This window comes from Equus asinus, chromosome 13 (assembly GCF_041296235.1).
Source record: "Equus asinus isolate D_3611 breed Donkey chromosome 13, EquAss-T2T_v2, whole genome shotgun sequence".
NCBI lineage: Eukaryota > Metazoa > Chordata > Mammalia > Perissodactyla > Equidae > Equus > Equus asinus.
Genome location: NC_091802.1, coordinates 9,761,283 through 9,786,864, shown reverse-complemented (window position 1 = coordinate 9,786,864; position 25,582 = coordinate 9,761,283). Strand labels below are relative to the sequence as shown.

The window sequence follows — 25,582 nt, the reverse complement described above, 5'->3', positions numbered from 1 at the left end:
ATTGAGGGAAACAGAACTTCCACTGTGTCGGGCTTCCTCACCACTGGGTTCTCACTCACTCGCTGTCTTGCACTTTCATCTAACAGTTATCAAGCATCTTCTCTATGCTTGGCTTGGTTCTTTCAGGGGGGAAAATGATGCATGTCCCTATAGTTTCTGCCCTCAGAGAATTCAGACTCCTCAGACCGTGACTGAGCCAATATCTGCCTTCAGCTTTGGTCGTGACCTCACATTGCAATTTTCCACTGACCTGAGTAGATATAACCCCAAGTCCGTAATAGAAGTCCTTGAACCACAGCATGGAAGGCCTGGGCCCCTGAGTGGCTGCGTGGAGCAGAGCTCCTCCTACTGCACTAGATTATCCCATACGCAAAAAATAAGCCTGTATTGTGTTAAGAAAAAAAATTTCCTGACCTCACATATTTTCTAGTTAAGCTGAAATACTAAAAAGAAGCATAATAATCAAGGTCTTGCAGGTGGCATTCGGCATTTCAGAGCATTTCACAGTCTTCTTTCATCTTGGCCAAATTTGAGGCTGGGCCTAATTTTTTGGAGTTTGGAGCAGAGGCTTCTGGGAAATGACAACTGTGCTTGGCAAACAGAGCAATGGGAACAAGGAGAGTCTTGTCCCAGATTCAGACTCCCTGTTGAGCATCCCCACTTATCACAGCCAGGCTTCTCCCCACCCCATTCCCCATCCCGACTGGGTCTGCATTTGCTGATCAGCCTCTGGGTTGGTGTGAATGTCTGTCACGTTGGATTTCCAGACATATTTACTGCTCTCTTGATTCCCTGTGTTTCAGAAATGACCATAATGTGACAGCCTGAAGAATACAGATTCTCTTTCAGTCTTTCACCAGCCACAGAAATTGGAGAACTCCCATCTCCTTGAGCATATGAGACTTCACTACTTAAATTAACCTGTTACCCTGGAGTGTACATTTAGAATAGAACCATATTAGAACACGGCGTATTCTCTTATCCTAGTCACCTTATTCCCAGTAGAAAATCCATAGTGCCTTGATTAGTCCAACCCTTCAAGGACAGCCTTACAAAATAGCTGAACTGTGTAAGATTATGTTATCCACATCCTGACTCCTGGAGTTAACAGATCAACTAGATTGAACACCCAGTTGAATGAGTCAATGAGTTGAATGAACCATCTATTATTGACTTTATGAAGTTGTAAGTCAAATGCTTTCATTCACTCTTACTGAATCTTCTCTGAGAGCCTCAGGACTTGGCAAAGCTGGGAAATTAGTAAAATTAGTCTTCATTAGTCTTGTCCCTCTTTAGGTCCTCTTCCTCGCCAGGAACCCAAGGCTTTTCTGTCTCTCTGGGTTTCCATTCCCCTCCTCTAAAGAGTTACAGTGGGAGTTTCCCCATAATCCTGGATTTTCCCACCCCCTCAAAATTTAACCTTTGCTGCATCCCATTTTCTGCTTTCTCTGGTGAAAGGAAGTCAGATCGTAGATGTTTATTGATTCTTCATTGTAAAAATGAACAAATGAGAGCTAGAGAGAGGGCTCCCTCCCTTCTTTCCCAGCATCTCTTACCTTCAGGGAGGTAAGGAATGTGCACCTTAGCTGGGCTCTTGGGAATGGAGTATTTTAACCCAAAGGAGTAGCTCTAATGGTGATCATTTTAGTCCACACAGCAGATCTGAGGAGTTGGGGTTTGGGGGTAGGTGGAGGAGTTTGGGGGTAGATGAGGCTCACCTTTGAGCCCCCACCACACTACCAATCACCTCTGTCAACCTGTAGGCACAGACCTGAGCACAGGAGCTGGGGTGCCAAAGAAGTGTCACCAAGAATGTTACATCTGATAATGCACTCTGTGCTGTCTAGGACCTGAAAGGGAGCCTTATGTTTGGGGTCCTATATGCCCCCATCTGGTCACAGAATCCAAGAGGAGTGGCCTGAGTTCTTGAAAAATGTCCTCATTCAGTCCCTTTCCTGCTTGTGCGCAAATGACGAACAGCACCATCCAAATGGGACTGCTGACTCTTGTTCCTCTGGGAAGCCAGGATGAACCGAGGGTCATGGTCAACGAAGCTGGCGTTGCGTTCCATGGCAATGAGGAAGTGCTTCCTCCGTGTGGCCCATTGGTTGATGCCCATTTTCTCGTGTCTGGTCTCTGGAAGACACAAAGAACAGTGAATCAACATGCTCCTCATTACAACCTTTCATTTCCTAGGAGACAGTCCTGATTGGAATTAATTTGCTGAAATATGTGCCTTTCCCCCAGTGAAGCTTACTTTGTAAGAAAAATGCCTGAGTTCAACAAACCACTAAGCCAAGGACACAACGTTTTCTCTTGTGATGGAAAACAGATATCCCATTAAAGGGATAAATTACTTGGTTACGTTTAGTTTGTATTTAAGTGTTCTGTTACTAAATACTCTTTGGCTGGGAAGCTCCATAATTCCTGTTGGCTTGTGGATTGGATACATAGCCTCTTGCATGAAATTCTAGCTTTCAGCTTTGAGCACTGATTCTCCTGAGGCCAATAAGGCAAGTCATAACAGGTTCATGTGGATCCTGCAGCTTGGGTTTCAAGGTGTAGTTAAAGGGTTTTGTTTCTCAACAAGGATATGAGCACTGTGCTGGCTCAACGTCTGTAGAGACTTTACTCCACTAATTGTCACCCAATCGCCATCTCTATTGGCTTTTTCTCCATTGCATAGAGGCATTCTTAAGTCTTTTCAATTTTAAAAGCAATTGCACCCAAAATCTCTTCCAGCCCTGCATCCATTGTCAACTACTATTCTATCAGTCTGCTTCCCTTCACAGTCAAGCCTCTTAAGCGTTGTCTACACTGCCTGTCTTTCCTCTTCATGATTTGTTCACAAAACAAAGCATGGCGATCTGGCTTGTGCTCCCACCTGCAAACTGCAGCTTCTCTTAGTAAGCTCCCTGTTGCTAAGTGCAGTCTTATTTTGCTTAAATTCCGTGTGGCATTAAAACCTTAAAATTCTTCCTGTCGTAAGCATCCAGGAAAACACTTCTTTGTGGTTCACTCCAACTGCCCCAGCTCTTCTTTATCGGTCTCCTTTGCTGTCTCCACTTCCTCCACCTTTCCCTTCATTACAAGCTGATTCTCTTAACCCTCTTTTTCTCCCAGTGTACACAGTCTCCCTGGACAATCTTGCCTACTCTAATGGGTCCATGTTCTGGCGAGGACCTCTCTGCTAAAGTCTACACGTAAATATCTCACTGCCTTGAGACATCTTTTGGCTCAAAAACTAGTGGATTTATACCCCCCCTTGCTCTCCAATGCTCTATCTCCTCCATGTTCTCACTCTCTTGGTGAATGGCACTGCCACACTTTTAAGATCTAACATGAAATTTGGGGGCCATCTTTGATCTTACAGCCAACCAGTAACAAAGGTCATTTGACTCACACTCCTTAATAATTTCTAATCCATCTCGTCCTGTCCATCACTGAAGCACCTCTCCATCATCCTCCCCCTGGAACTCTGAAAATGCCTCCCACCGGTCTGCCCTCCTCCAGTCTTGCCTTCATCCACCCTGTTCTCCACACTGCTGCTAAACTGATCTTTCTGAAATGCAGGAATGAAAATCTGATCAGATCACTTGACCGCTTAAAATTCATCACTGTCTCTCCATTGCTTTCAGAAGAAAACCCAGAGTCCGTAGTGTGACTGTAACAGGCCCTGTAGGAACTGGTGCTCCCTCTCTCTCCAGCCTCACTTCTCACGAACCTTGTTCTCATTCCTTAAGCTCTAGCCAGACTCAACCACTTGCTCTTCTACCTCTCCAGGAGGCTCGTGATCTCTCGTGAGGTCGCTGTCAAGGTGCTGGCCAGGGCTGCAGCCATCTGAAGGCTTGACTGGGGCCGAAGGATCAGCTTCCAAGGTGGCTCACACACATGGCTAGCAAGTGGTGCTGGTTGTTGGTAGAACGACTCAATTCGCCCACATGAGCCTCTCCCCAGGCTGCTTGAGTGTCCTCATAACGTGGAGGCTGGCTTTTTCCAGAGTGAGCAATCCAAAACAGAGAGAGAGAGAACCAGGTAGAACCATCCTTTGGAGGACCTAGCATCATCTCCACCATATTCTTTTCATTAGACGCAAATAATTAGATCTAGCTTGCATTCCAGGGTGAAGGGGGAAATTGGGCTCTGCCTTTTAAAGAGAGAAGTGTCAAAGAATTTGCAGACATATTTTTAAATTTCTACCAAGGCTCCCAAGGAAGAGCCTAATGTTCCCAGTCCTCAATAGCTGTGGAAGGTGGTCCAGGGAGTGGAGAGTGGGTGCTTCCCGGTGCCTCCCATGGCAGCAGCAGGACCTCTAGTTAGACACCGATATGGCTGGAGCTCTTTACAGAAGGGAGGCAGTGTGGCATTCTGTTTAAGTGAAGGGCGGGTTGTAATCAGATAAATCTGGATTTAATTACCAGCTCAGTCACTTACCAGCTGTGCGACCTTGGAAATTGTTCTTGTCTCCTCTGTGCCCCTGTTTTCTCATTGTATCATGGCGTAAAAATAGTGTGGCTTCCTCAGGAGCTTATTGCGAGGATTAAATAAAATAATAATTGGAAAATTAGCCCAATGCTTGGCATGGAAAGTACTCAGTAAATGTTCGTTAATAACAATGCTGTAAATGTCTACCTGCCTTGCTCAGATGGCGTAGTGGCAGGCGTCCCTGAGGCAGAAGAAGAAACTAAATGAATTTTCCGGCTCCTTTCCAGGCTTTCAGTTGAGATGGCCCCAGGGAGAGTGCAGATGACCACGGGCACTTACTACCTGACCCAGCTGACTGCCAAATTGCCCCGGTTCACAGGGACAAGGATCTAATGGCCAGGCCCAGGCTGACCTCAACATTCATAGCCATATGGAGTCCATCACTTACTTACCTATGTCTGCTTTTTTTTTTCAAGGTCAATTTCTTCATCTTCCTGAAAATTCTCAAACTTCTCATTTCTAAGCTCAAAGCCCATCAAATGTGCTTCAGAGACTATAAATACAGGTGAGTGATCTGAGGTTGGTACCCAATGGACCAAGCTTGTTCTGACCACTCTGGCTCTTCTGGCTAATGTCCTAGGAAGGGAGAATGAGTTGCAGGAGTGTGTTTATCTCCTAAGACAAGGTATCAGGGAGAGTCCATCTGAAAGAGGGGTCATGGGATCAGGCAGGGCTTTTGCCAACGATGAAGACCTCTGGCCCCAAGAAAATGAAGTAAGTGGAGAGCAGTCAAGGGCTCACATGTTTCCCAGCAGGAAACTTAAAATGCTCCTAAGAATGAGTGGTTGATGGGGAAAGGAAAGAATCATATGAAGGGAAGTTTGACAAGTACCTTCCTTCGGGAAGGATTTGAGGGAACAATAAAAGACATATTCACAACCCAGAAGAGAATATTTGGGTATTTCTGAGACCTAGAGAAATAAGACCACAAACTCTTGGAGTCCAAGGAAATATGTTCTTCACACAGTCACCCTTTCTTTGTGACTTGTCTTTGCTGTGTCCCACCTTCTGCTTTCCACGGTGACAGCAGTCCCAGTTCACAGGAAATCAGATCATAGGTATTTATTGAGCTCTGCTTTGCTGTAAATACAAATGAATGAATGAATGAATGAGAGATAAAGGGCGCCCTTTCTCCTTCCCCGTCAGTCATTCCTTACCTTCTATGGGACATGTGCTCACTGGAGGGGGAGTTTTAACTCAAAGGGGTAGCTCTAAGGATAAGGATTTCAGTCCACGTGGCAGGCAGAGGTGGCGCTGTGCGTGAGGATGGCTGTAGCTGCTTCTCACTCCCTCTGAGGCCAGAACAGGGCTGACCCAGGTATGCTGGGAAGGTAGTTTTCCCAGCAATCTGACAAACTTATAATGAATGCCCACACTGTGCCTGGCACTGTGCTTGGAACAAAAGGTGAATACGATGTGGACCCCGTCTGCGAGGAGCACACGTCCTAACCACCAAGGACTGGGATCTTGGTGTGGAATGCGAGTCAGGAGGGCCGACACTGGCCATGACCCCAGACTCGCGGACTGAACTCAGGCAAGTCGCTTGGCCTTCCTGGGCCTGCTTTCTGGTGTGTAAAATGGGAGACCACCAGACCCATCTCCTGCTTTTTATGAGGATTACATAGATACAGGTGTTCAATCTAATCAACGAAGTGAGTGGTATTTGCCCAAGATCCAGACTCCAAGTCTTATCTACTTAAAACCCCTCCTTCAGGAGGGACAGAAGGATAAACACACATGATTCACAGCTGGGCAAATATATACTGTCGTTGGTCCAAATATTTTGCAAAAACTCCTTGTCCTGGGGCACTTGGGCTGGCCTGGACCACACGGAGCCATGCCATCTTTCTTGGTGCCTGTGGTAGAGCTTCCAAGTAGCTGACAGTTTCTTTGGCCCTTTTCCCAGGTCTCAGCCTCTCTCCACACTCTCAGTGGGGCGGGGGGGGGGGGGGGGGGGGGCCAAGGCCAAGAGCAGAGCTGCTATAGTCTACCCTATGTGGGTCTACTCGGAGAGGGCATCTTCTCACTCACCAGGCACAGGGGAAACCTGGGCTCCCTGGAAACCAACAGAGGACAGCACTCCCAGGAGACAGAAATCCAAAGGCACCACTTTCCACATGGACTGAAAGCATAAATCCTGCTATTCTGTGCCCCAAAGCCCACCATGTACCACTGAGGTCTTCCCATGCTCCAGACCCACAGCAGCCCCTACAGTGGCTTTCCATCCTGGCTGCTCCTAAGCATCTCCTGACAGCCAGCTAAAAGCACAGACTCATGCGCCCCTCCACCGGGTATTCTGACTCAGTAAGTCCAGGATAGAGCCCCACCATAGGGACTTCTTACAGTAGAGTTCCCCAGGAGATTTTGACACACAGCCAGAGTGGGGGACCACTAGATCAGATGTTCTAGTGAAATAAAGCATGGAATTTTCTGGTGGGGCCATGCAAATGCGTTTCTAAGCAGCCCTGAGATGCCCTTTTTCAAGATCTCCTTTAAAGTTATCCAAGATGGTGGTTTCCAAACTTTTCTAATCATGCATCTCTATCAGTAAAGAAATTTTGAGCATGACCCTCGTCATACATACACATGGTCTATTGAGCTAATCTACATGTTATAAGATATACCAAAATACAGAAAATTATAAAGGATAGATAAAAATTAATATGCATAGAACTTCTATTATCTTCTCTTTCAATACCAAATGGATTGTTTTGCACAGTCCTGAAATGCACACACTTGACTGGGAGTCAATGATCTAGGGAAGTGTAAATCAAGATCCCAGGGAGACCCTCATGGCTGAGTAATAATTCAGGATGGCTATTTTGGGGGGACAAAGAATATCTCTTCCTGACATATACAATCTGTCTGGAAACTTCTTTTTCCTTTCCCCCACCCTTGTTTGAAGAAAAAGCTTGAAAAGAGGAACCTGGGTGCATGTCCACTCGGAGGCCTCCCAGGGTGAGTCACCTCACCTTGGTGAGTTTGCCATCACCTGGAGACTGTACTGGGGATCTCATCAGTGTTCCCGAGTGGCTGACACTTTGGAGGGCTGACCAATGCCAACTGAACTCACAAGAGACTAATATATAAACAAGACTAGACAGTTAGTCATTCTCAAAGTCTGTAGAAGGTGAGGGTGGGGTGGGGCATTCCTTCCAGTGCCTGCCTCCTTGTAAAGTTGACACCAGAAGATCTAGACATCCAAAGCAGTCACCAGAATGCTGCCTGGTGATCACGTCGTCAAAGTAGAGTGGTGGTTGTTGAAGGATCACCGACAGCGGCCTGAGAAGCCACCACCGCCCAGCAGTACCACCTGCCTGGCAAGAGGGAGGGCCGCTCCCCGAGTTCCACAGATAGGGCTGGATAACTCTTTCTTTGTGCTTTTTCCTGCCATTTTGGTTGGCCATTTCTCTTTCTCCGCACAGAGTACAATACCATTGATTAGCTTATGCTTATTAATTAGCAAAAAGTCAAGGCCCTGTCTCTCAGGATGCTCCTGGGCCACCTTACTGTACACCTGGGCTGGGGAACTCTACAGCGTCAGTGAGCACGTTTGCCCGTTTTTCTCTCCAGGCCGTGCTAACTCCCTCGTTTCCAAGTTCCGGAAGTGCTGCTTCCCATCACCCCATTGGGTCATCAACACCCCAAACTCACACTGCCCGCTTCCACGTTGGAAGGTTCTCTTCTTCCATGCCCCCTCTCCATGTCTGTTTTCCTTTGGAGCCATCTTCTAGGGTAAGGAGGAGGGGCCACGGGGCCCAGTGCGTTTTGTCCAAACCCTGGTAGGAACAGGCCTGCCTCCAATTCTCTCCAATTTTGAGAACTTTCAGAATGTAGCTCTCAAGATTTGGCCCCCCTCCAGAGGTATATTTTAGGAAAGTTTTATTAAACACAGTCAGGCCTTGCCAAAGAGGCAAGTTGCTAGGAGCTGGAGAACCTTCTGTAGTCCCAGCCCTCGTCCCTGGGCTTCCACCATTCAAGCAGAGGAAATGTAACTGGTCCATCTGTCTGGCCTGGAAAGGGGAAACTGAGCCAACCCAGGAGGGAGAGTAGCACCCTTGGGACGCGGATCCTCAGCATGGTCCACACTCTCGATTCCTTGTGGTTCCCAGCGTGGAGGCGGTTCACTTCCCCTGGACAAATGGTCTTAACTCCCTGTGTGATGCGTGGGGCAGAGCCCTTAATGATTTATAAAGGAGGATCATTTCTTAACATGCTAAACCCCAGAGCCCTTTCTGAAAGGACTCTCTGGTGGGCAACCAAGGATGACAAATGCCACAAATGGAAATAAAAATGATCAAGTCATTGAGGCTGGAAGCAACCTGAGGGCAGGGACGACCTCTTTAAAAATAGGGATAGGTAAATTTTATTGATCATTCATCAGATAGTAGATACCATTTATTCTGAGGGTTTGCCATGTGTTATTTATTCCTTAGAACAACACTGTCAAGTATTGTTATTAATCTTATTTTTTATTATTATTTTAATATTTAAATTATATCATTATTATTATTATAATCCTCATTTTTACAGATTAAATAACTTGCCTAAGACCATATCACTAATAATTGGCGGTCCTGGGATTGAACGCAGGCCCCAGGGACTGACGCTCTAGCGCATTTGGCCCCAGCTCCTGCTCTCCCACTGTACTCGCTTGTGTGCCCAGAGCTGATGCTCAATAAATGTCTGGGTAATAGCTAAATGACTGCAATAAAGTAAACCATTTAAATAAACAAATGATTATAGATGAAAAATAAGCATAAACACAGTTCATAAGAGTAAACTGCTATAGATATCAATGGATTTTCATTTGAACAGGGACGCAAATAGTACTCAGACTAAGGAGAAGCTGGAATGAGGTGAGGAGTGGGAAATCCCTTCTGACGTCCATCCAGAGAGTTGGTAGTTACTAAAATGGCCCAAAACTTCATAAAAAGATGGTCATTCTTTAAAAATTATCCCATACTAAATGTGGGATCCTGGACTGGCTCTTGGAATGTGAAAAGGATGTTAGTGAAAAAAACTGGTGGATCCTGATTTCGTCACATACCAACGTTGATTTCTTAGTTTTGACAAATGTCTCACAGTTATATAAGGTTTTAACATTAGGGGAAACTGAGTGAAGGATATGTGGGAACTCTCTGGCTTGTCTTTGCTACTTTTCTATGGATCTAAAATTATTCCAAAATAAAGAGTTTATTTGAAAAACACAATGCCATAGCATGGCACCAATAATAAGTTGATGGTAAGACACAGGACTGCAGGTAAGAATGTAAATGTGTGTTGTTAAAACCCAGGTAACCCAGAGCAAGGGTCGCAAACTCAAACCTGGCAAGGGCCAAGCAAGTAACAGGGGTGAGTAGGGTGGGCTGGCTGGGGCTGGAGGGCACACATTCCCTCTGCAGAGACGGCTACCGTCAGGCTGTGGCCAACAATTGCCAAGCAGGAATTTGAGCCAGTGCTGCCAGATCATCCCATTTTTCAAAAGAAGCTAGAAATCTGGACATCTTTGCTCAAAAACTCCTTGTTGTTTAAAGATGGCTCCAGGAACAAAAATTACTCCCCAGCATAAGCAAACACTGTGAGCAGGACAAGTGCAACTGTGGTTGCCACTTTGCAACCTCTGAACCAGAGGGTTTTCAAAACACTCTTGGAAATTAAAAAAAAAACCCTCTTGAAATAGTGTCTCCTCGGGAGCACCTTCGCTGAGACTGCTGCATGGGTGGGTGTGGGGTGGGAGCAGACGTGAGCTCAGCTGGCGGGAACCACATCATCGGGGCCGCGCCTCATTCTCCTCCCTGCTCCGCCTCCCCTTGGTGGTCAAGGCCCTGGGACACAGAGCCCATGTGCCCCGGTGAAGCCCCTCCACGGTGACTCCTGCTCGCCTCTTACTGACTTTAGGTCCTTTTAGGGCTCAAAGTTGGGGTTTCTTGTTTCCTGGATAACACTGTGTTTGAATGGCTCTCGCAGACACAAGCTTCATAATAAGACCTTTCTCTTAGATAGAGTTAAACCTTCCTGAAGAAACGCCCGTGAGCTGCTGATGACCCTCCATGCTTCTACATCTCTAACTCCTTGGGGTTTGGGGGAGAAAACTTCTCCTAGTCTGGCCCTTTAAGACAAATGATCTGGGCTAAAAAATCATTACAATTAAGCTCTTTTTTCCAATGTGTATAAGACAGTAGCTTTGTTTGTACCCTAAATATGAGTCACCTTTGCTAATGTAGTTAGTTTTAAATCAAGGAGCAGCTCAATAGTAAAAAGCAGTCATTCCCAAATGTGGCTGCTTATCAGAATCCCATGGGCGGGGGGGCTTTCCTTAAAAATTCACATTCCCAGGACTCAACCTCCAGAGGTTTCAATTCAGGGGGTTGATAATGGGGCCCAGGAGTTATATGTGTATATATATATACACATATAATTTTTTTAAAATCTCCGTAAGGAATTCTAGTTGTCAGCCACATTTGGGAACCACCGGTATGCAGTATGGAATGTTCGGGCCCCATCTGCGCACTTTGCACGTGGGTGGTACAAAGGAATGTTTGTCCTTTTTGTGTAGAGTGTATACAACAGCGAGTTCCCACACAGATTTTTTTATGAGGAGGATCAGTTTCTCATTTCCTGCAGTGCTTGCTGTCATTAGGGTTGAGGGACAGCCTGGGGCTGATGGTGAAGCACTGGACGGAGTGTGAGGTCTGAAGCCCCACTTCCAGGCCTGGATTCGCCACTTGGTGGCTGTGTGGCCCCGAGCAAGTCATTTTCTTTCCCTTCTCAGGCTCAGTAAAACACTGGCATTGAAAGTCTTGAATAGAGAAAGAGATAGAGGCACCTGCTGGCCAGATAATAGGAAACTTGTCAAATCTGGTAGGGATGTGGTGTCCCAGGGTGACAGCCACATGCATAGAAATCTACCCACCGGACAAAATGTTAATATCTGTAAGTATATCGTAATCTATATGGGAGAATTCGTTCATTCATTCATTCTATTCCTGTTTTCTGAGCATCTGCCATGAGTCAGGTGCAAGGATGCATCCGTGAAAAAGACCACATTGGCCCTTAAGGCGTTCAATGTCCAGCCAAGGAGACAAACTGGCAAATCAACTGTTTATCACCCTCATGACAGTGATTTGGTTGTGTCATTCGCAGATTGGCAAAATCAACGCTGGTCCTCATTCCTTTACTGGGTGTTCACGAGATTCTCTTCACCTTTGTCACTGATGATCAAGTTGAAGGATTTTCGAAACTTGTCCGACTCTTCATCCAGTTGACTCTGAGCTCCTTCCATGTAAGTAGGCACCTGAAGCAGGATGCCTTGGCTTTGATGAAAACAAAATGCCCTTGATGCAAACATGCTCAGAATTGAGAGAGGCCGCAGATGGGAATAGAGTTCTATTATGAGCAGGCTTCACCAGGGAGGGGCTTTGGCATTAGAAGGGTGTGTGAACAGAAGTGTTGCCTGGATCCTGCCAACATGGCTCAGTGACTAAGAAGGGAAAAGTGGTCTGTCTCCTGGGCTGTAATAGTTGGTGTGACTCACGATCAGAATTAGCTGTGAGTGTCAACATGAAGCCTTTTATTAAGTGCCTGTTTTCACTGGGTTCTCTGCAGAGCGTTGTGCAAAATGAACACTGCCTATGCTTTAGGTGGTGTCCTCAGAACACAACACAACTTGGGCAGGGGCCAGTGAGTCAAGACCAGGAGGCTCTTGAACCCTGACAGATGTGTGGGGGCTGAAACTAGAACCAGGAGGCCAGCTGTGGTTAACATACCTGAGTATTTTGGTTATTCGTTGCTTAAGTTATTATCCATTACTCAGTAACTTAAAAGGACAATAATTTTTATTATTTCTCACAATTCTGGGGGTCAGGAATCCAGGTAGGACACAGTAGGGATGGCTCACCTCTGCTCCAAGTGGTGCCTGCTGGGCTCAAACTTCCAAGATGGCTTCCCCACTGACATGTCAGATGCCTAAGCTGGGAAGGCTCAAATGAGTGGGGCCAGTTGGAGTGGCTTTATTTGAGTCAAATTTCTGGGACTTCATTTCTCAGTGTCAACTATGTTTATCAGTTCCATACAGTCTTAGGGCCTCTTACTTGCTGCATGTTCTCTTCTCACGGTTTCTCTAGCAGCGTAGCCGAACTTCTTACCTGGCAGTTCAGGGCTTCCAAGAGCACAAAAGCAGGAGCTGCCAAAGCCTCTAAATGCTTGGGCCTGGAACTCACACAGTGATACTTCTGCTGCATTCTACTATTTAATGCAAGTCACAGACCCAGCCTTGATTGAAGTGGAGGGGACTGCACAAAGGTGTGAATACTGGGAGGCATGGCTCATTAGCAAAAGCCACTAATGCAAAAGACTACCACAAACAGTGTGGACACACCAAAGGCCCTATACAGTAGTGATCTTGGAACTAATAATCTTAAGAGTCTAGTATAGGGGCAGAACTTCTGGAATGGAGGAGAGAGGACCTGGGAAAACGCTCTCCCTGAAAAGCAACAGTTAAATTGGACAAAATTGTCAATAGCAACCATTTGAGGACCCTGGAAATCAACCAAAGGCCTACAAAATATTGAGAAGAGTTTATTCGAGAAAAGTCACTAAACTTGAGTAAGAACAGTGGGAGTCTGTGTTATTTTTGTGTGGAGTCGTTCTGGTCCTCCAACTCCTTCTCCATCAGTGGGGCAATTCTAGGGAAAACCAGCAGCTTCACTGCAGAAGGAGGCTGACTTGATAGAGATCAGAGAGGAGAAAAGGCCCACATCTCTGGGCATTGTCAGAGATAGTAGTGATCTTAGTGGCAGAGGAAGAAGGAAAGACAGTGTCACAGTCTGTGGTTGTGATCCTAGTTGGGGCAAGAAACAGATGGTGAGCTAGCCAGAAACTCAACAGGGAGATCTGAGGAAGGAGACAGCTATCATGGGCCTCAATAAGCCCCCACATATCTCTCTGGTGGACTGGTAGGTTGTGCACACATGCAAGGTTGTGTATACACTCAGGAGAAACCAAAGAAGATATCCACATGTCCCTGGCTGAACATGAGTTCCTGGACATGAACAGAGGAGACGTGAGAGGTAGAAAGTAAAAGCCAGGGAAGCCCTATAAACTGTCTGAACTTGGAGCATGTTCCCCAAGCCACGCACAGATCCATTGGCAAAGGGTGTGGAAGCCTTACTGGCTCAAGATGTTTGAGCACAACTTCTGACCAATCACTGGCTATTATTAAGCTTTTATAGATGGGGGCAGGAGACCAGACTTAAACACAAACACCAACATTTTAAAAATGAGCACAGACATCAGCAGCTGTCCACCACAGGAGAGAGAGTCCATAGAACAAGTAGCTCCAACAAGTTACTACAAAAACAAACAACAGCAGCCATCTGGGGGAGGGCGGCGGGGGGGCGGGGGGATGGGAGAATAGGAGTCAGATTCCTGAGTTGCTACAATATATTATTTAAAACTTCCAGTTTTGAACAAAAACTTACAAGATGTGCAAAGAAACAGGAAAGTGTGACCCATACTCAGGAAAAAAAGGAAATCAATAGAAAATCTCTGAGGGGTCCAGATGTTGGACTTAGCAGACAAAGACTTCAAAGAAGTTATAAATATGTTCAAAGGATTAAAGAAAAGGATGCTTAAAGGATTAAAGAAAGTCATACTTAAAGAATTAAAGTATGATGACAATGATTCATCATTAGAGAATATCAATACCAAGAAATTATAAAATAAGAAACAATTTGACAAATGCCAGAGTTGAAAAGCACAATGACTGAAATGAAAATTTCACTAGAGAGGCTCAGGGATAGATTAAGGTGGCAGAAGAAAGAGTTAATGAACTTGCAGATAGGTCAACTGAAATTATTCAGTCTGAGAAACACAAAAAAAAGAATTTAAAAAAATGACAGAGCCTTAGAGACCTGTGGAATGCCATCAAGCATACCAATGTACACACATGGGACTCCTGGAAGGAGGACAGAGATAGAAAGGGGTAGAAAAATCATTTTGAAAAATAATGGTTGAAAACTTCCCAAATTTGATGGGAAACATTAATCTATGCAACTAGGAAGCTCAATGAACCCCAAATGGAATAAAACAAAGAGATTCTCCATTAGAAACATTACAGTTAAACTGTTGAAAGTCAAAAACAAAGAGAAAATCTTGAAAATAACAAGATTTATGTACAGAGGCTAACAGTACAGTTAACATTTGACTATAAACAGGAACAGTGGAAGCCATAAAGCAATGGTATGACATAATCAAAATGCTGAAAGAAAAAATAATTCAATCAAGAATTTTATAGCCAGCAAAACTAGGTTTCAAGATGCAGGTAAAATAAAAATTTTCTCAGATAAACAAAGACTGAGAAAATTCATTGTTAGCAAACCCTGCTTACAAGAAATATCAAAGGAAGTCCTCCAGGCTGGAAGGAAATGACAACAGGTAGTAACTCAAATCCACATGAAGAAATAAAATGCATTAAAAATAGTAAGCACATAGGGAAATATGAAAGTATATAAATATATGTATTTTCTCTTTTCTTCTTTTCACTGATTTTAAAGACTTAAGGTTGTATAAAATGACCATTATAAGCTGTATTATTACTGTAAATTGTGTTATATAAATATCTAATATATTATGACAATAATAGCCTAAAGAGGAAGGAGAAAATGGAGCTATATTGGAGGAAAGTTTCTATATTTTGCCAGAATTGTTAGCATTAATATGAAATAGATTGTGATAAGCTAAGATGCATGTTGTAATCCCTGGTACAAACACTAAGAAAATAACTCAAAAAATATAGGTAGAATACCTGCAGAGGAATTAAAATGGTACACTAGAAAACACCTGTTTACCCCAGAACACTTTCTATCTCATTGAAATCCACATTATCACTGTGAGGGAGAAATTATTAAACCATTTTAAAGATGAAAGTCCTGAGGCTCAGAGAAGGACGTGAACATGCTAATACGTGGCAGAGGTGAGATTTGTATGTGGAGGTTAAGCCCTTGCTGGAAACCACTATGCCGCAGTGCCTCTCAGGTGCCCCGTGAGGGTCAGAACCAGGAGACCCTGAGTTCCCTCTATCAGAGTCTTAAAGCCACTGCCGCCAGACAGGGTGAGGTGCTACGATTCCCTGGAGAAAGTGGAGGGAACGTGCTGCCCACTGCCGACTCACCAAAGGCCAAGGAGACAGAGCCCGGGGTGCTGGGCCGTTGCACAGCAGCTCTTTTTCCCTTCTTAGAGCTGAATTGCATGTGGCTTTGAACTGAGATAGAGGACCCATTGGTAACTTTTTTCATTATGAAACCACGTTTAATTTATTTCTATCTTTTGGGGGATTTCAAAGGCTAAGCTTTAGCAAATTGGGTTTCCTGTGTTGTTTGGTCTTAATCTTCTTTAAAAGGTAACCCCAAATTAGAAAAACAACAACAAAAAGCTTTCGCTGTTACGTCAGTGATATTTGGTGGCCTTTTTCCCTCTGAGGGCTCGACCAGTCATGTGAACCCTGATCTCACACAGCTGAGGACAGACGAAGACCAGATGCTCGTGTGGGGCCTATGTGGGACAGATTTCTGGGAAAGCCTCCTAGTCTATCTGACTCCTCTGGCAAGGGAGCACATTTTGGTCCATCTATCGCTGTGTAACAAACTACCCTAAAACTTCAAGGCTTAAAGCAGTAACCATGTTCTCATTTTTAATGATTCTGTGAGCTGGGCTATCTGGACTCAGAAGGGTGATCCTTTTGATACATGTAATTTTTGAATGGGGGGTGCAAACATCTGAAGGCTCAATTGGGCTGGAACATCTAAGAAAGCTCATTCACATGGCTAGACATTGGCATGGGCTGTTGGCTGGGTGCTCAGCTGAGGCTATCAATTTACAGAGCCTCAGTTCTTCTCCATGTGGCCTCTCCATGTATCTTGGGCATCTTACAACATGGCAGCTGGACTCTTTGAGCATCCAAAGAGCAAATATTCTAAGAGGAAAGAAGTAGAAAATCCCAGAATGTCACTTCTAACACGTTGTACTGGTAGGAGTCACAGGGTCATCCCAGATTGAAGGGAAGGGAAAATAAGGTCCACTTCTTGATGTGAGGAGTAGCATATGCCCATTGAGGGAGGGACAGGGAGGGGAATCCTTGGGACCATCTCTGGAGACTAGCTACCACACTGGATCATTTGGTCCTGCAGCCAGCTAGAGTTCTGCTCACCACTGTGCACCACTGAGGAACGCGAGGAATCAGAGTGTCTCTGCAGAATGAGCTAGAAAACACACTTAGAGGGCTTGTGCATAGGCAGAAGCCTCCCAGCTTCTGAATACCCCTCCATCCCACCAGGCAGAGGCAAGAGCCAGGGTGGGCAGATGTGTGGGTGCACATTCGATGGGTCATATCTTAGTGAGTCAGTAGGAGTTGGCATTGGACCTGCCAGCTCCTTTCTCTGCTGCTTTGGAGGGTCCTTCACTCTTCCAAGGGCTGATTGCTTAGAACGTTTCCTGGGTCTCCTGCTCTTGAGGGATCTTTGGAGAGACCGCCAAGTGGTGGTGACATATGAAATGAGAGCCATATGTTCTGTGGGACCGCTCCCTTCACACTTGCTTTACCTAGAATGAGAGTTAACCAGATTCCAGGATGTTCCTAAAACAGTGAATCAAGAACCCAAAGAACTGAAAGACATGTTTATCATGTAGAATCCTATTTTAGCCAACTCATTCATGAGAATGCCAGCACACTGAAAGCCACCCCTTCTAATGTCGTAAGCCTGGAGGCAACTGTGACCTGCCCTGCCAACCGTACAGGGCAGCTGTGAGCCTCCAATAAGATTGCATGTATGAAAATGATAAACTGGTACCACCATGCCCCCGTTTGGGAGCCACGGCCAGGGAATAAAGGGTGTGTAAGAGAAGGAAACTCCCACACTGGTGGGCAGAATGCAAACATGTGACTGATGTCGTGACAGCCAGCACGGAGATTTCTGGCTTCCATAAGGAAGAGCATAAAAATCTTTCCCCTGGGCAACATTTTATAATCCCTCTTCAATTTCAGCTCCTTTCACAGTACCCAACCTTCCTTATTAGCAACAGGGGGTAGAGAAATGTTATCAAGGGAGATGGGAGAGTCAGCCTGCACTGTGACCTTCACTCTTTAGTTGGAAATGTGTCCTTCCCTTGTGAGTCCTGGCATTTTATGAGATTCTTCTCATAAACGCTCAAGTACCTGGGTCCTGCACACATACCCAGCTCCAGCATCGGGCACACAGCCCAAGTCCCACAGACCCTCTCATACGGGGAAAGCCAGGCTTGCAGTTTATGACAGTTGGCTATCTAACAAATCAAGAAGCAGAGTCTGGAAAGACAATGGAAACAAACATTAACTAAAGCATCTTTGATTCCCGACCTCCGGCAGGTAAGCAGCAAATCCAGAAAATTTTTCCAACAACATCAAGAGATCATCCCTTTACCAAAACTTGCCCAACATAGATGCTTTGTAAATGGAAGTGCCGTATAAGGGTGGCCTATTGTTTTCATTGTGATCCTCGTGTCCACAATTCTAAAAAACTAGGAAGAGAACAGAAAGGAAACTGTCCTGTCATATTTTAGAAATGGTCCGATAAGGTACAAGGCAAGACTCTTAGTTGTAAGTGACAGAAGCCCAACTCATTCCTTCATTCACTCATTCACTTATTCATTCGACAAATATTTTTGAGCTCCTGATGTGCAGGCATTTATTCCAGGTGTTGGGGATCTGGCAGTGAAAAGACTAGATAAAGGTATTAGTCTTGTTGGGGGTAGGGGGAGGGGAAGGACGTAATAACCAACTTGACAAATAAATAACAATATAATTCCGGTGTTGCGAAGAAATAAAATAGAGATCTGTGATCGTGACTGGAGTGGCACCCAAAATTGAGTGGCTGGGAAAGACTTCTCTTTTAGGTGATATTTGGGCTAGAATCTGAATTTTGAGAAGCCAGATAGAGATTTGAGGGAAGAATGGTCCAGAAAACACAAAGTGTGAAGGGACCTGAGGAAGAAATGAGCTGGGGTAGCCAGTCTGCAACATGGCGCCCCATGATCCTCACCTCCTGGTGTTCACGGCCTTGTGCCACCCCCTCTCACACTGACTAGGGTTGACCTGTGTGACCATTAAGGTATTGTGGACATGAAGGTGTGTAACTTTTGAAGCTCGGTCATAAAAGGGTTTGCGGCTACCACATTGCTCCCTTGGATCACCCCATGGGGGAAGCCAGCTGCCATGTCATGAGGACACTCAAGCAGCTCTATGGAGGGAGTCTGAGGCCTCCTACCAACTTGCCAGGCATGTGAGCCTTCTTGGAAGCAAGTCAAGTCTTCAGCCAACATCCTGACTACAACCTGAAGAATGACCTTGAGCCAGAGTATCCAGCTAAGCCACTGCCAGATTCTTGGCCCATTGAAAGTGTGTGAGATGATAAATCTTTACTGTTTTGATCCACTAAGTTGTATAGCAACAGATAACTAGTACGTTAGTTGAGATGCTGGAGGAAGCCAACAGACCCATGTGGCTGAAATATAGTGGCTGAAGGGAAGCATGGTACAAGATGAAGTCAGTGACATAGACACACAGCCCACATCACCTTAGCCCTTCTGTGGCTAGATTTTATTCTAATCTAAGTGTGATGAGAAACCACTGGCGTGAGATGATCTATCTTTTCAAAAAAGACAAGAGAAAGTGGTGTTTACTATCTCACATAAATGAAAATTTCAGGATCAGGCATAGCTGGGTCCAAGCACTCAAACAATGTCATCAGAAATCTGTCTCTTACCACCTCTAGCCTCTGCCTTCTCTCTGCTGGCTTCATCCTCAGATAGGCTCTCTCCACATAGCTGGGAAGATGCCCATGAGTATCTCCAGGCTTCTTTGAGTATACAGCTGGCAAACGTGGGGAAGAGAATGCAGCCCTCTCTTTTCTTCCCAGTGGAAAGACCTCAGATTGGCCCTGCTTAGATCACGTGCCCTCTTGGGCTGATTATTGAAGTGATGGCCATCGTAGAACATAGGGACCACATGATTGACAGCCCTGCCAGAAGCCCAGGGAGTAGGGGAGGGTCAGTTTCCAAAAGGAAAGGATGCAAGTGAGGCAAAAAAAAAATAGCCAGTGCCCACTGTGGACAAGTAGAAATGGGACAGTGGCCTTGTACAGTATTTGTATAATTGAATGAATCACGCAAGGTCTTTGGCATTTACTCATCATTGACCTTGAGCACATAAGCAAACACTTAGGCTGATATGGCTTGTGGGTGGCAAAGTAAGAAGCGACTCCATGGAAATCCAAGTTAACGTAACCAGTGTGACTAACCCTAGTTAGTGCAAGCAGTGTAGATGCCAGCCTCTTCTGGGGCTACTAAGGCGAGGGCTGGCCTTTGGACTTTCCACGTAACTTTCAGACAAATCTTCTACCGAGTCAAACTTCATGCCACCTCTTCCTTTCATTCCAGGGACTACTTGTGGCCTTGCAGTATTGCTTTGCCAATGGAGAGGTACGTTTTCGATGATGCCGTGCTAGCTTCCCGTGAGGCTGGGCGGCATCTTACTGTCCCCTGAGGTCTCTATTTATGTGATGGAGCTATGGGGGAATGGGCAGTGACCAGCATGTGTTGGGACAAATTTGTCCTCTGAGCATCCAGTGGAGACAGCTCAGATGAATAGGAAAAGGTGTTGAGATGAAGCTCAGAACCCAACCGTGGCCCCGTTGGAGACGTGCTGGGAGTATTAAAGTGTGATAGAGGGAACAGGCTTGAACTTTGGAGTCCAAAAATCTGGATTCAAGCCATGACTCACCCACTTAGGAGCTCTGAGTTCGTCAGGTCGATGTCCTCGTTGAGCCTCAGTTTCCTCATCTGTAAAATGGGAATTATAACAGTCCCTACCCTATAGTTGCCCTGGGCATGCTGAGCTCATGGTAAAGGCCCGATACCTGGTAACTATGATTATTCTTATTATTACTATTATTGCTTAGCTCCAACCAGCTCTCTGCTCCCTGGGAAAGAGGCTTGAGGGGGGAGGGGCGGAGGCCAGAACAGTGTTCTCCTGACGTGAGGAGTTGGAATTCCCAGCGCCCTGTCCCCTCCCAGGTTGACGTATCTATTTCTGTCTCCTCTCACTAGAATGTAAGCCTCTTGACAGCAAAACCTTCCTCCGTCTTGCTCACGGCTGCTGCTTCTGTGTCTGCGCCTGCGGGTTCCTTTTCCATCAGCAGGTCTCAAATGCCACCTCGACACAGTCCTTTCCTGAACTCCATATGTCAAATTTGTGTCTCCTTACCCCACTGTCCTGCTTAATGGCCTCTCGGTGTCACGACCACCTGCTCTGCTCACATGTATTTGTGTGCTTCTCTTTGCTCGCCTCCTCCAGTTAGGAGGTAAGTTTCCCAAGGGTGGCGCAGAGTAGCCACTCCATAAATATTTGCCAAGTGGACTCACGACTAAATGACTCCAAGACGGTAACCTCGTCCTCTTCTCACCTGGCAGGTGAAGGCCGAGCTGCGGAAGCACTGGGTCCGCTTCTTGCTAGCCCGCCACTCAGGCTGCAGAGCCTGGGTCCTAGAGAAGAATTTTCGATTCCTGGGTAAATGCCCCAAGAAGCTCTCCGAGGGAGACAGCGCCGGGACACTGCGGAAGCTGCGACCCTCGCCCGGCAGTGGGCAGCTCCTGCACCTGGCCATGCAGGGCCTGGGGGAGCTGGGTGGCCGGCCGCAGCGGGGTCACGCAGGCTGGCCCCGGGGCAGCAGCCTGTCGGAAAGCAGTGAGGGAGACTTCACCCTGGCCCACACCATGGAGGAGATTCTGGAGGAGAGCGAGATCTAGGCAGAAGGCCCACCTCTCTGGCTCCGCTCACCAGGGCCTCCTGAGAGGGGCGAGCGGGGAGGAGGCCATGCCGGAAGGATGTTGCGGGATGCAGTCATTACTCTTCCCATGCACCATGCGCACTTTGATGTGAGGTCTGTCTCAAGGTTTTTCATGCTCTGTTAGAAAGAGGCTGAGTAAACATTCACTGCTTTTCTGCCTTTGTCATCCTAATAGCCCTACCAGTGTGTTTTCCAGAATGACCTCTGGGGCTGGCCCTAAATTCAAGTGAATGGAGCCCTTGTGGTACAGAGAGATGTCTGCTATGAAATAGAGGCCAGCCAGTGTCTCTTCCTTTACCACTCAGGGTACAAGGTAGTTCTATCTGAGGTCGGGTTTAGAGCGTAAAAGGACCACTTGGGAAGTGTTTCAAATGCAGAGTCCAGCTCATGGCAGAGACTCTAAGAGAGTGAGTCTGGGATGATGGCCAGCGATGGGAATTGTGTAACTGGCATCCCAGGTAATTCTGATTCAAGTCCACGCTTTGAAAACACTGGGCGGGGTGTGAGGGAGTTAGAAGCCCCCCCTGAGCCAGCCCATGGCAGCCTGAAGCCAGAGGTGTCCTGCCTTCAGCAGTTCGGCTGTGACACGCGCCCTCCTTAGACGGTGTGGAGCTGCACACCACCCACCAGAGCACCACTCCTTTCCTCCTCCCCTCCTCCTCTCTTGTCGAGTCTCTCCTCCCTTTCTCCAACTCAGTTCTTCGTCCACGGTCACTGGAAGTTCTGTTTGATCCCTAACACCCAGCCTTCCTCTAAGGGTTGGCCCAGCTCCCAGGGCCCTCTGAAAGTGCCATTGGTCATTTCCTCTCCTTTCTGGCTCCACCTGCCTGTCTGAGCTGGGCTTCTTCAAGCCTTATTTGCCCTACCGTTCTCCACCACTTTCGGTTTGCCGTTGACACATTGATGGCTGGACCTCCCACTCCGGGAGGTTTGCCCACTGCTCTCCCCGATCTGAGGCCCCGCTGATGGGAACTGCACTCCTCATGTGAAAAGGGATGCTGAAAGCTGGAGGGGGCCCAGGCAAAATGATAGGACCATGGCTGATCTGGACACGCTGAGGGGGACGCTGGGAGGGCCAGGCCTGTGGGACCCATGCTGCCGATGGGGTGTCGGAGTTGTGCTCCAGATCCTAAATGGAGGGAGCTTCTGGAGGCTGAGGGGGCCCAGGCAACTAGGGTCAGGCTCAGTGACTGGAACTATCCGGCAAGAGGCTGAAGGAAGATCAAGGGAGGAACTTTCTACAGAAACAGAGTGTCAAGGCCCAGGAGCGTCACTTTTATCGTGTGTAAAATGTATGTGTACATGGGTGGGGCACGTAGCTATGGGACTAAATATCGCCTTATATTAGGGGGAAGGGCAATTTGATACTTAATAAGTAAGGTTGCCATATTTAGCAATTAAAAATACATAATGCTTTGTTAAATTTGAATTTCAGGTAAATGAATAATCTCATTGTATAAGTATATCCCATGGGATATACTTTGTCTGACATTCAAATTTAATTGCACATCCCGTATTTATCTGGCAACTCCATTGTCTAGGGTACTTTGCAGCAGGGCAGGGACTAGGGTGAGGCAAGTGAGGGGCTCAGTTCAGACGCAAAATTTGAGAGAGTACTAAAAGAACCTCAATTGTCAAGATAAGTAATATTTTAAGGCAATATTTTAAAAAATCAAACCTGCAAACTACAGCCATTTATTAAAAAAAAAAAACGTTTATTGGAACCAGGGCTGGAAGGAGGGTGAGACCAGTGAGGCCAGCTCAGGAGAATGCAGGGTCCGATCCTGGCTTTATTTAAAATTTTGATATTTTGCTCGTCATGGACTTTTTTAACATTAATTTTTATTTTTAAATGATTGCATCAAAATATTATTTCTCTTGATTACTGAGTTTTTTGGGCCCTCCTTAAATTTTGCACCTGAGGTGAGTTCCCGTCTTGCCCTCGCCCTAGTCCCGCTCTGCTTTGCAAAAGGGGAGCCTGAACTGAAGGCATTAGGCATGTGCGTGATGAAGCGAAGCTTTATTTTTTGGTGTCCAGATTATCCATGGTTCAGTCATTAAAATATACGCCCTTCCAACTCTCCTTTCTGCAAACATCCCTGCCGTTTCTCATCAGCCTATTAGCTCCCAGAAAGCTGGGGCCAGGTCACATCCCCAGCTTGCACCCAGCACAGCCGGTTCAGAGCAGGTGCTCAGTCAGTACGCATCGTCGAACGAGACAAAACAGAACTGTCTCGGGAGCATCGGACGCTGTGCGGGGTCAGTTATCCAGGACTCGGCCACTAATAGGAGAAGGAACTTCTTTGTTTATGAGTTTGTAAATATGTCCCCATCGCACCCCCCCCCCCGCCCCCCGCCTCACTCCACAAATGGGGTGGCACACGTGGGCTGCTTGCTTTTGTCTTGCTGATTAAATAAGTTTATTTAGTGTGGTTTGTGTTGGTCGATTCTTTTACATTTGTTTCTCCCTGGGGCTGGAGGTCTCTCACACCCCTGGGGAGTCCAGGGCACTGTTCCTGGCCAGAAGAGGGAAAAAGCGCTGCCGGCATCAAGCCCAGGGACCCAGGTGGTCCATTGTCTCAGGGACCAAGAGGAGTAGGCAGAGGGGTAGGGGGTCAGAAGTAGAGGTCAGAGTCAAAAGGGCGGAAGGCAAGCAACTCCCTCTTCTAGACCACCCTCGAGATCACTCACTTTGCTTGTTGCCTGGAAGGTCCCCCCAGTGGGTCTCAATCTCAGCGTTACAGTCACCTGGGAGACTTTCTAGAAGCATTGGTGTCTGGGCCCAGCCCCAGAGACTCCGACTGAATTGGTCTGAATGGGTCTGGACATTGGTATTTTTAGAGATTCCTGATTTTTAAAATTGTATTAAAATACACAAAACATAAAATTTACCATTTTAACCGTTTTTAAGTGCACAGTTCTGTGAGGTTAAGTACATTCACATCGCTGTGCAACCAGCACCACCATCATCTCCAGAACCTTTTCATCCTCCCAAACTGACACTCTCTCCCCATTACTGTTAATAACTCCCCACCCCCTCCCCCCAGCCCCTGGCGACCACCACTCTACCTTCTGTCTCTGTGAATGTGGCCAATCCAGGTACCTCATCTAAGTGGAATCACACGGTATTTGTCCTTTGTGACTGGCTTATTTCACCGCATAACGTCTTCAAGGTTCATCCATGTCATAGCATGTGTCAGAATCACCTTCCTTTTTGTGGGAGAATAACATTCCATTGTATGTATGCACTACATTTTTTTTTATCCTTTCATCTATTGGTGGACACCTGTGTTGCTTCTACATTTTAGCTACTGTGAATAATGCGTCTACGAACATGCGTGTTCAAATATCTGTTTGAGCGCCTATTTTCAATTCTTGGGGGTATATACCTAAGAGTGGAATTGCTGGATCATATTGTAATTCTGTTTAACATTTTGAGGAACCACCAAACTGTTTCCCACGGCAACTGCCTGATTTTATATTCCTAACAGTAAGGCACAAGCGTTCCTATTTATTCGCATCCTTGCCATTTTTTTGATAATCGCCATTCTTATGGATGTGAAGTGGTAGCTCAGTGTGGTTTTGATTTGAATTTGCCTAATGGCTAAAGATATTGAGCATCTTTTCCTATGCTTATTGACCATTTATGTATCTTCTTTGGAGAAATGTCTGTTCAAGCCCTTTGCCCATTTTTCAGTCAGGTTGTTTTTTTGTTGTTGAGTTGTAGGAGTTCTTTATATATTGTGGATATTAAGCCCTTATAAGATATATAATTTGCAAATATTTTCTCCTATTCTGTGGGCTGTGTTTTCACTCTCTTGATAGTGTCCCTTGATGTACAAAAGTTTTTAATTTTGATGAAGTCAAATTTATCTATTTTTTTTTTTAAGAATTCTTCTTTTTTTTTTTTAAAGATTGGCACCTGGGCTAACAACTGTTGCCAATTTTCCTTTTTTTTTTTTCTTTTTAAGGATTGGCACCTGGCCTAACAACTGCTGCCGATCTTTTTTTCCTTCTTCTTCTTCTTCTTCTTTATTTCCCAAACCCCCCTGGTACATGGTTGTATATCTTAGATGCAGGTCTCTCTAGTTGTGGGATGTGGGACGCCGCCTCAACGTGGCCTGTCGAATGGTGCCGTGTCCGCGCCCAGGATCCGAACCCTGGGCCGCCGCAGCAGAGCGCGCGAACTTAACTGCTTGGCCACGGGGCTGGCCCCA

At 46.2% G+C, this 25,582-nt stretch overlaps 1 protein-coding gene across 2 annotated transcripts in view; it reads left to right on the top strand.

Annotated features, from left to right (window-relative positions):
- The window catches only part of GLP2R (glucagon like peptide 2 receptor), a 66,243-nt gene extending 41,973 nt beyond the window's left edge, over positions 1 to 24,270 (top strand). For both annotated transcript variants that reach the window (XM_014864141.3, XM_070482336.1), the window contains 4 exons: positions 4,902 to 4,990; positions 11,632 to 11,770; positions 19,957 to 19,998; positions 20,989 to 24,270. In XM_014864141.3, the coding sequence (XP_014719627.2) occupies positions 4,902 to 4,990; positions 11,632 to 11,770; positions 19,957 to 19,998; positions 20,989 to 21,324 (606 nt within the window). In that variant the 3' untranslated portion in view covers positions 21,325 to 24,270. The remainder of the gene's footprint in view (positions 1 to 4,901; positions 4,991 to 11,631; positions 11,771 to 19,956; positions 19,999 to 20,988) is intronic.
- Positions 24,271 to 25,582: the final 1,312 nt, after the last annotated feature.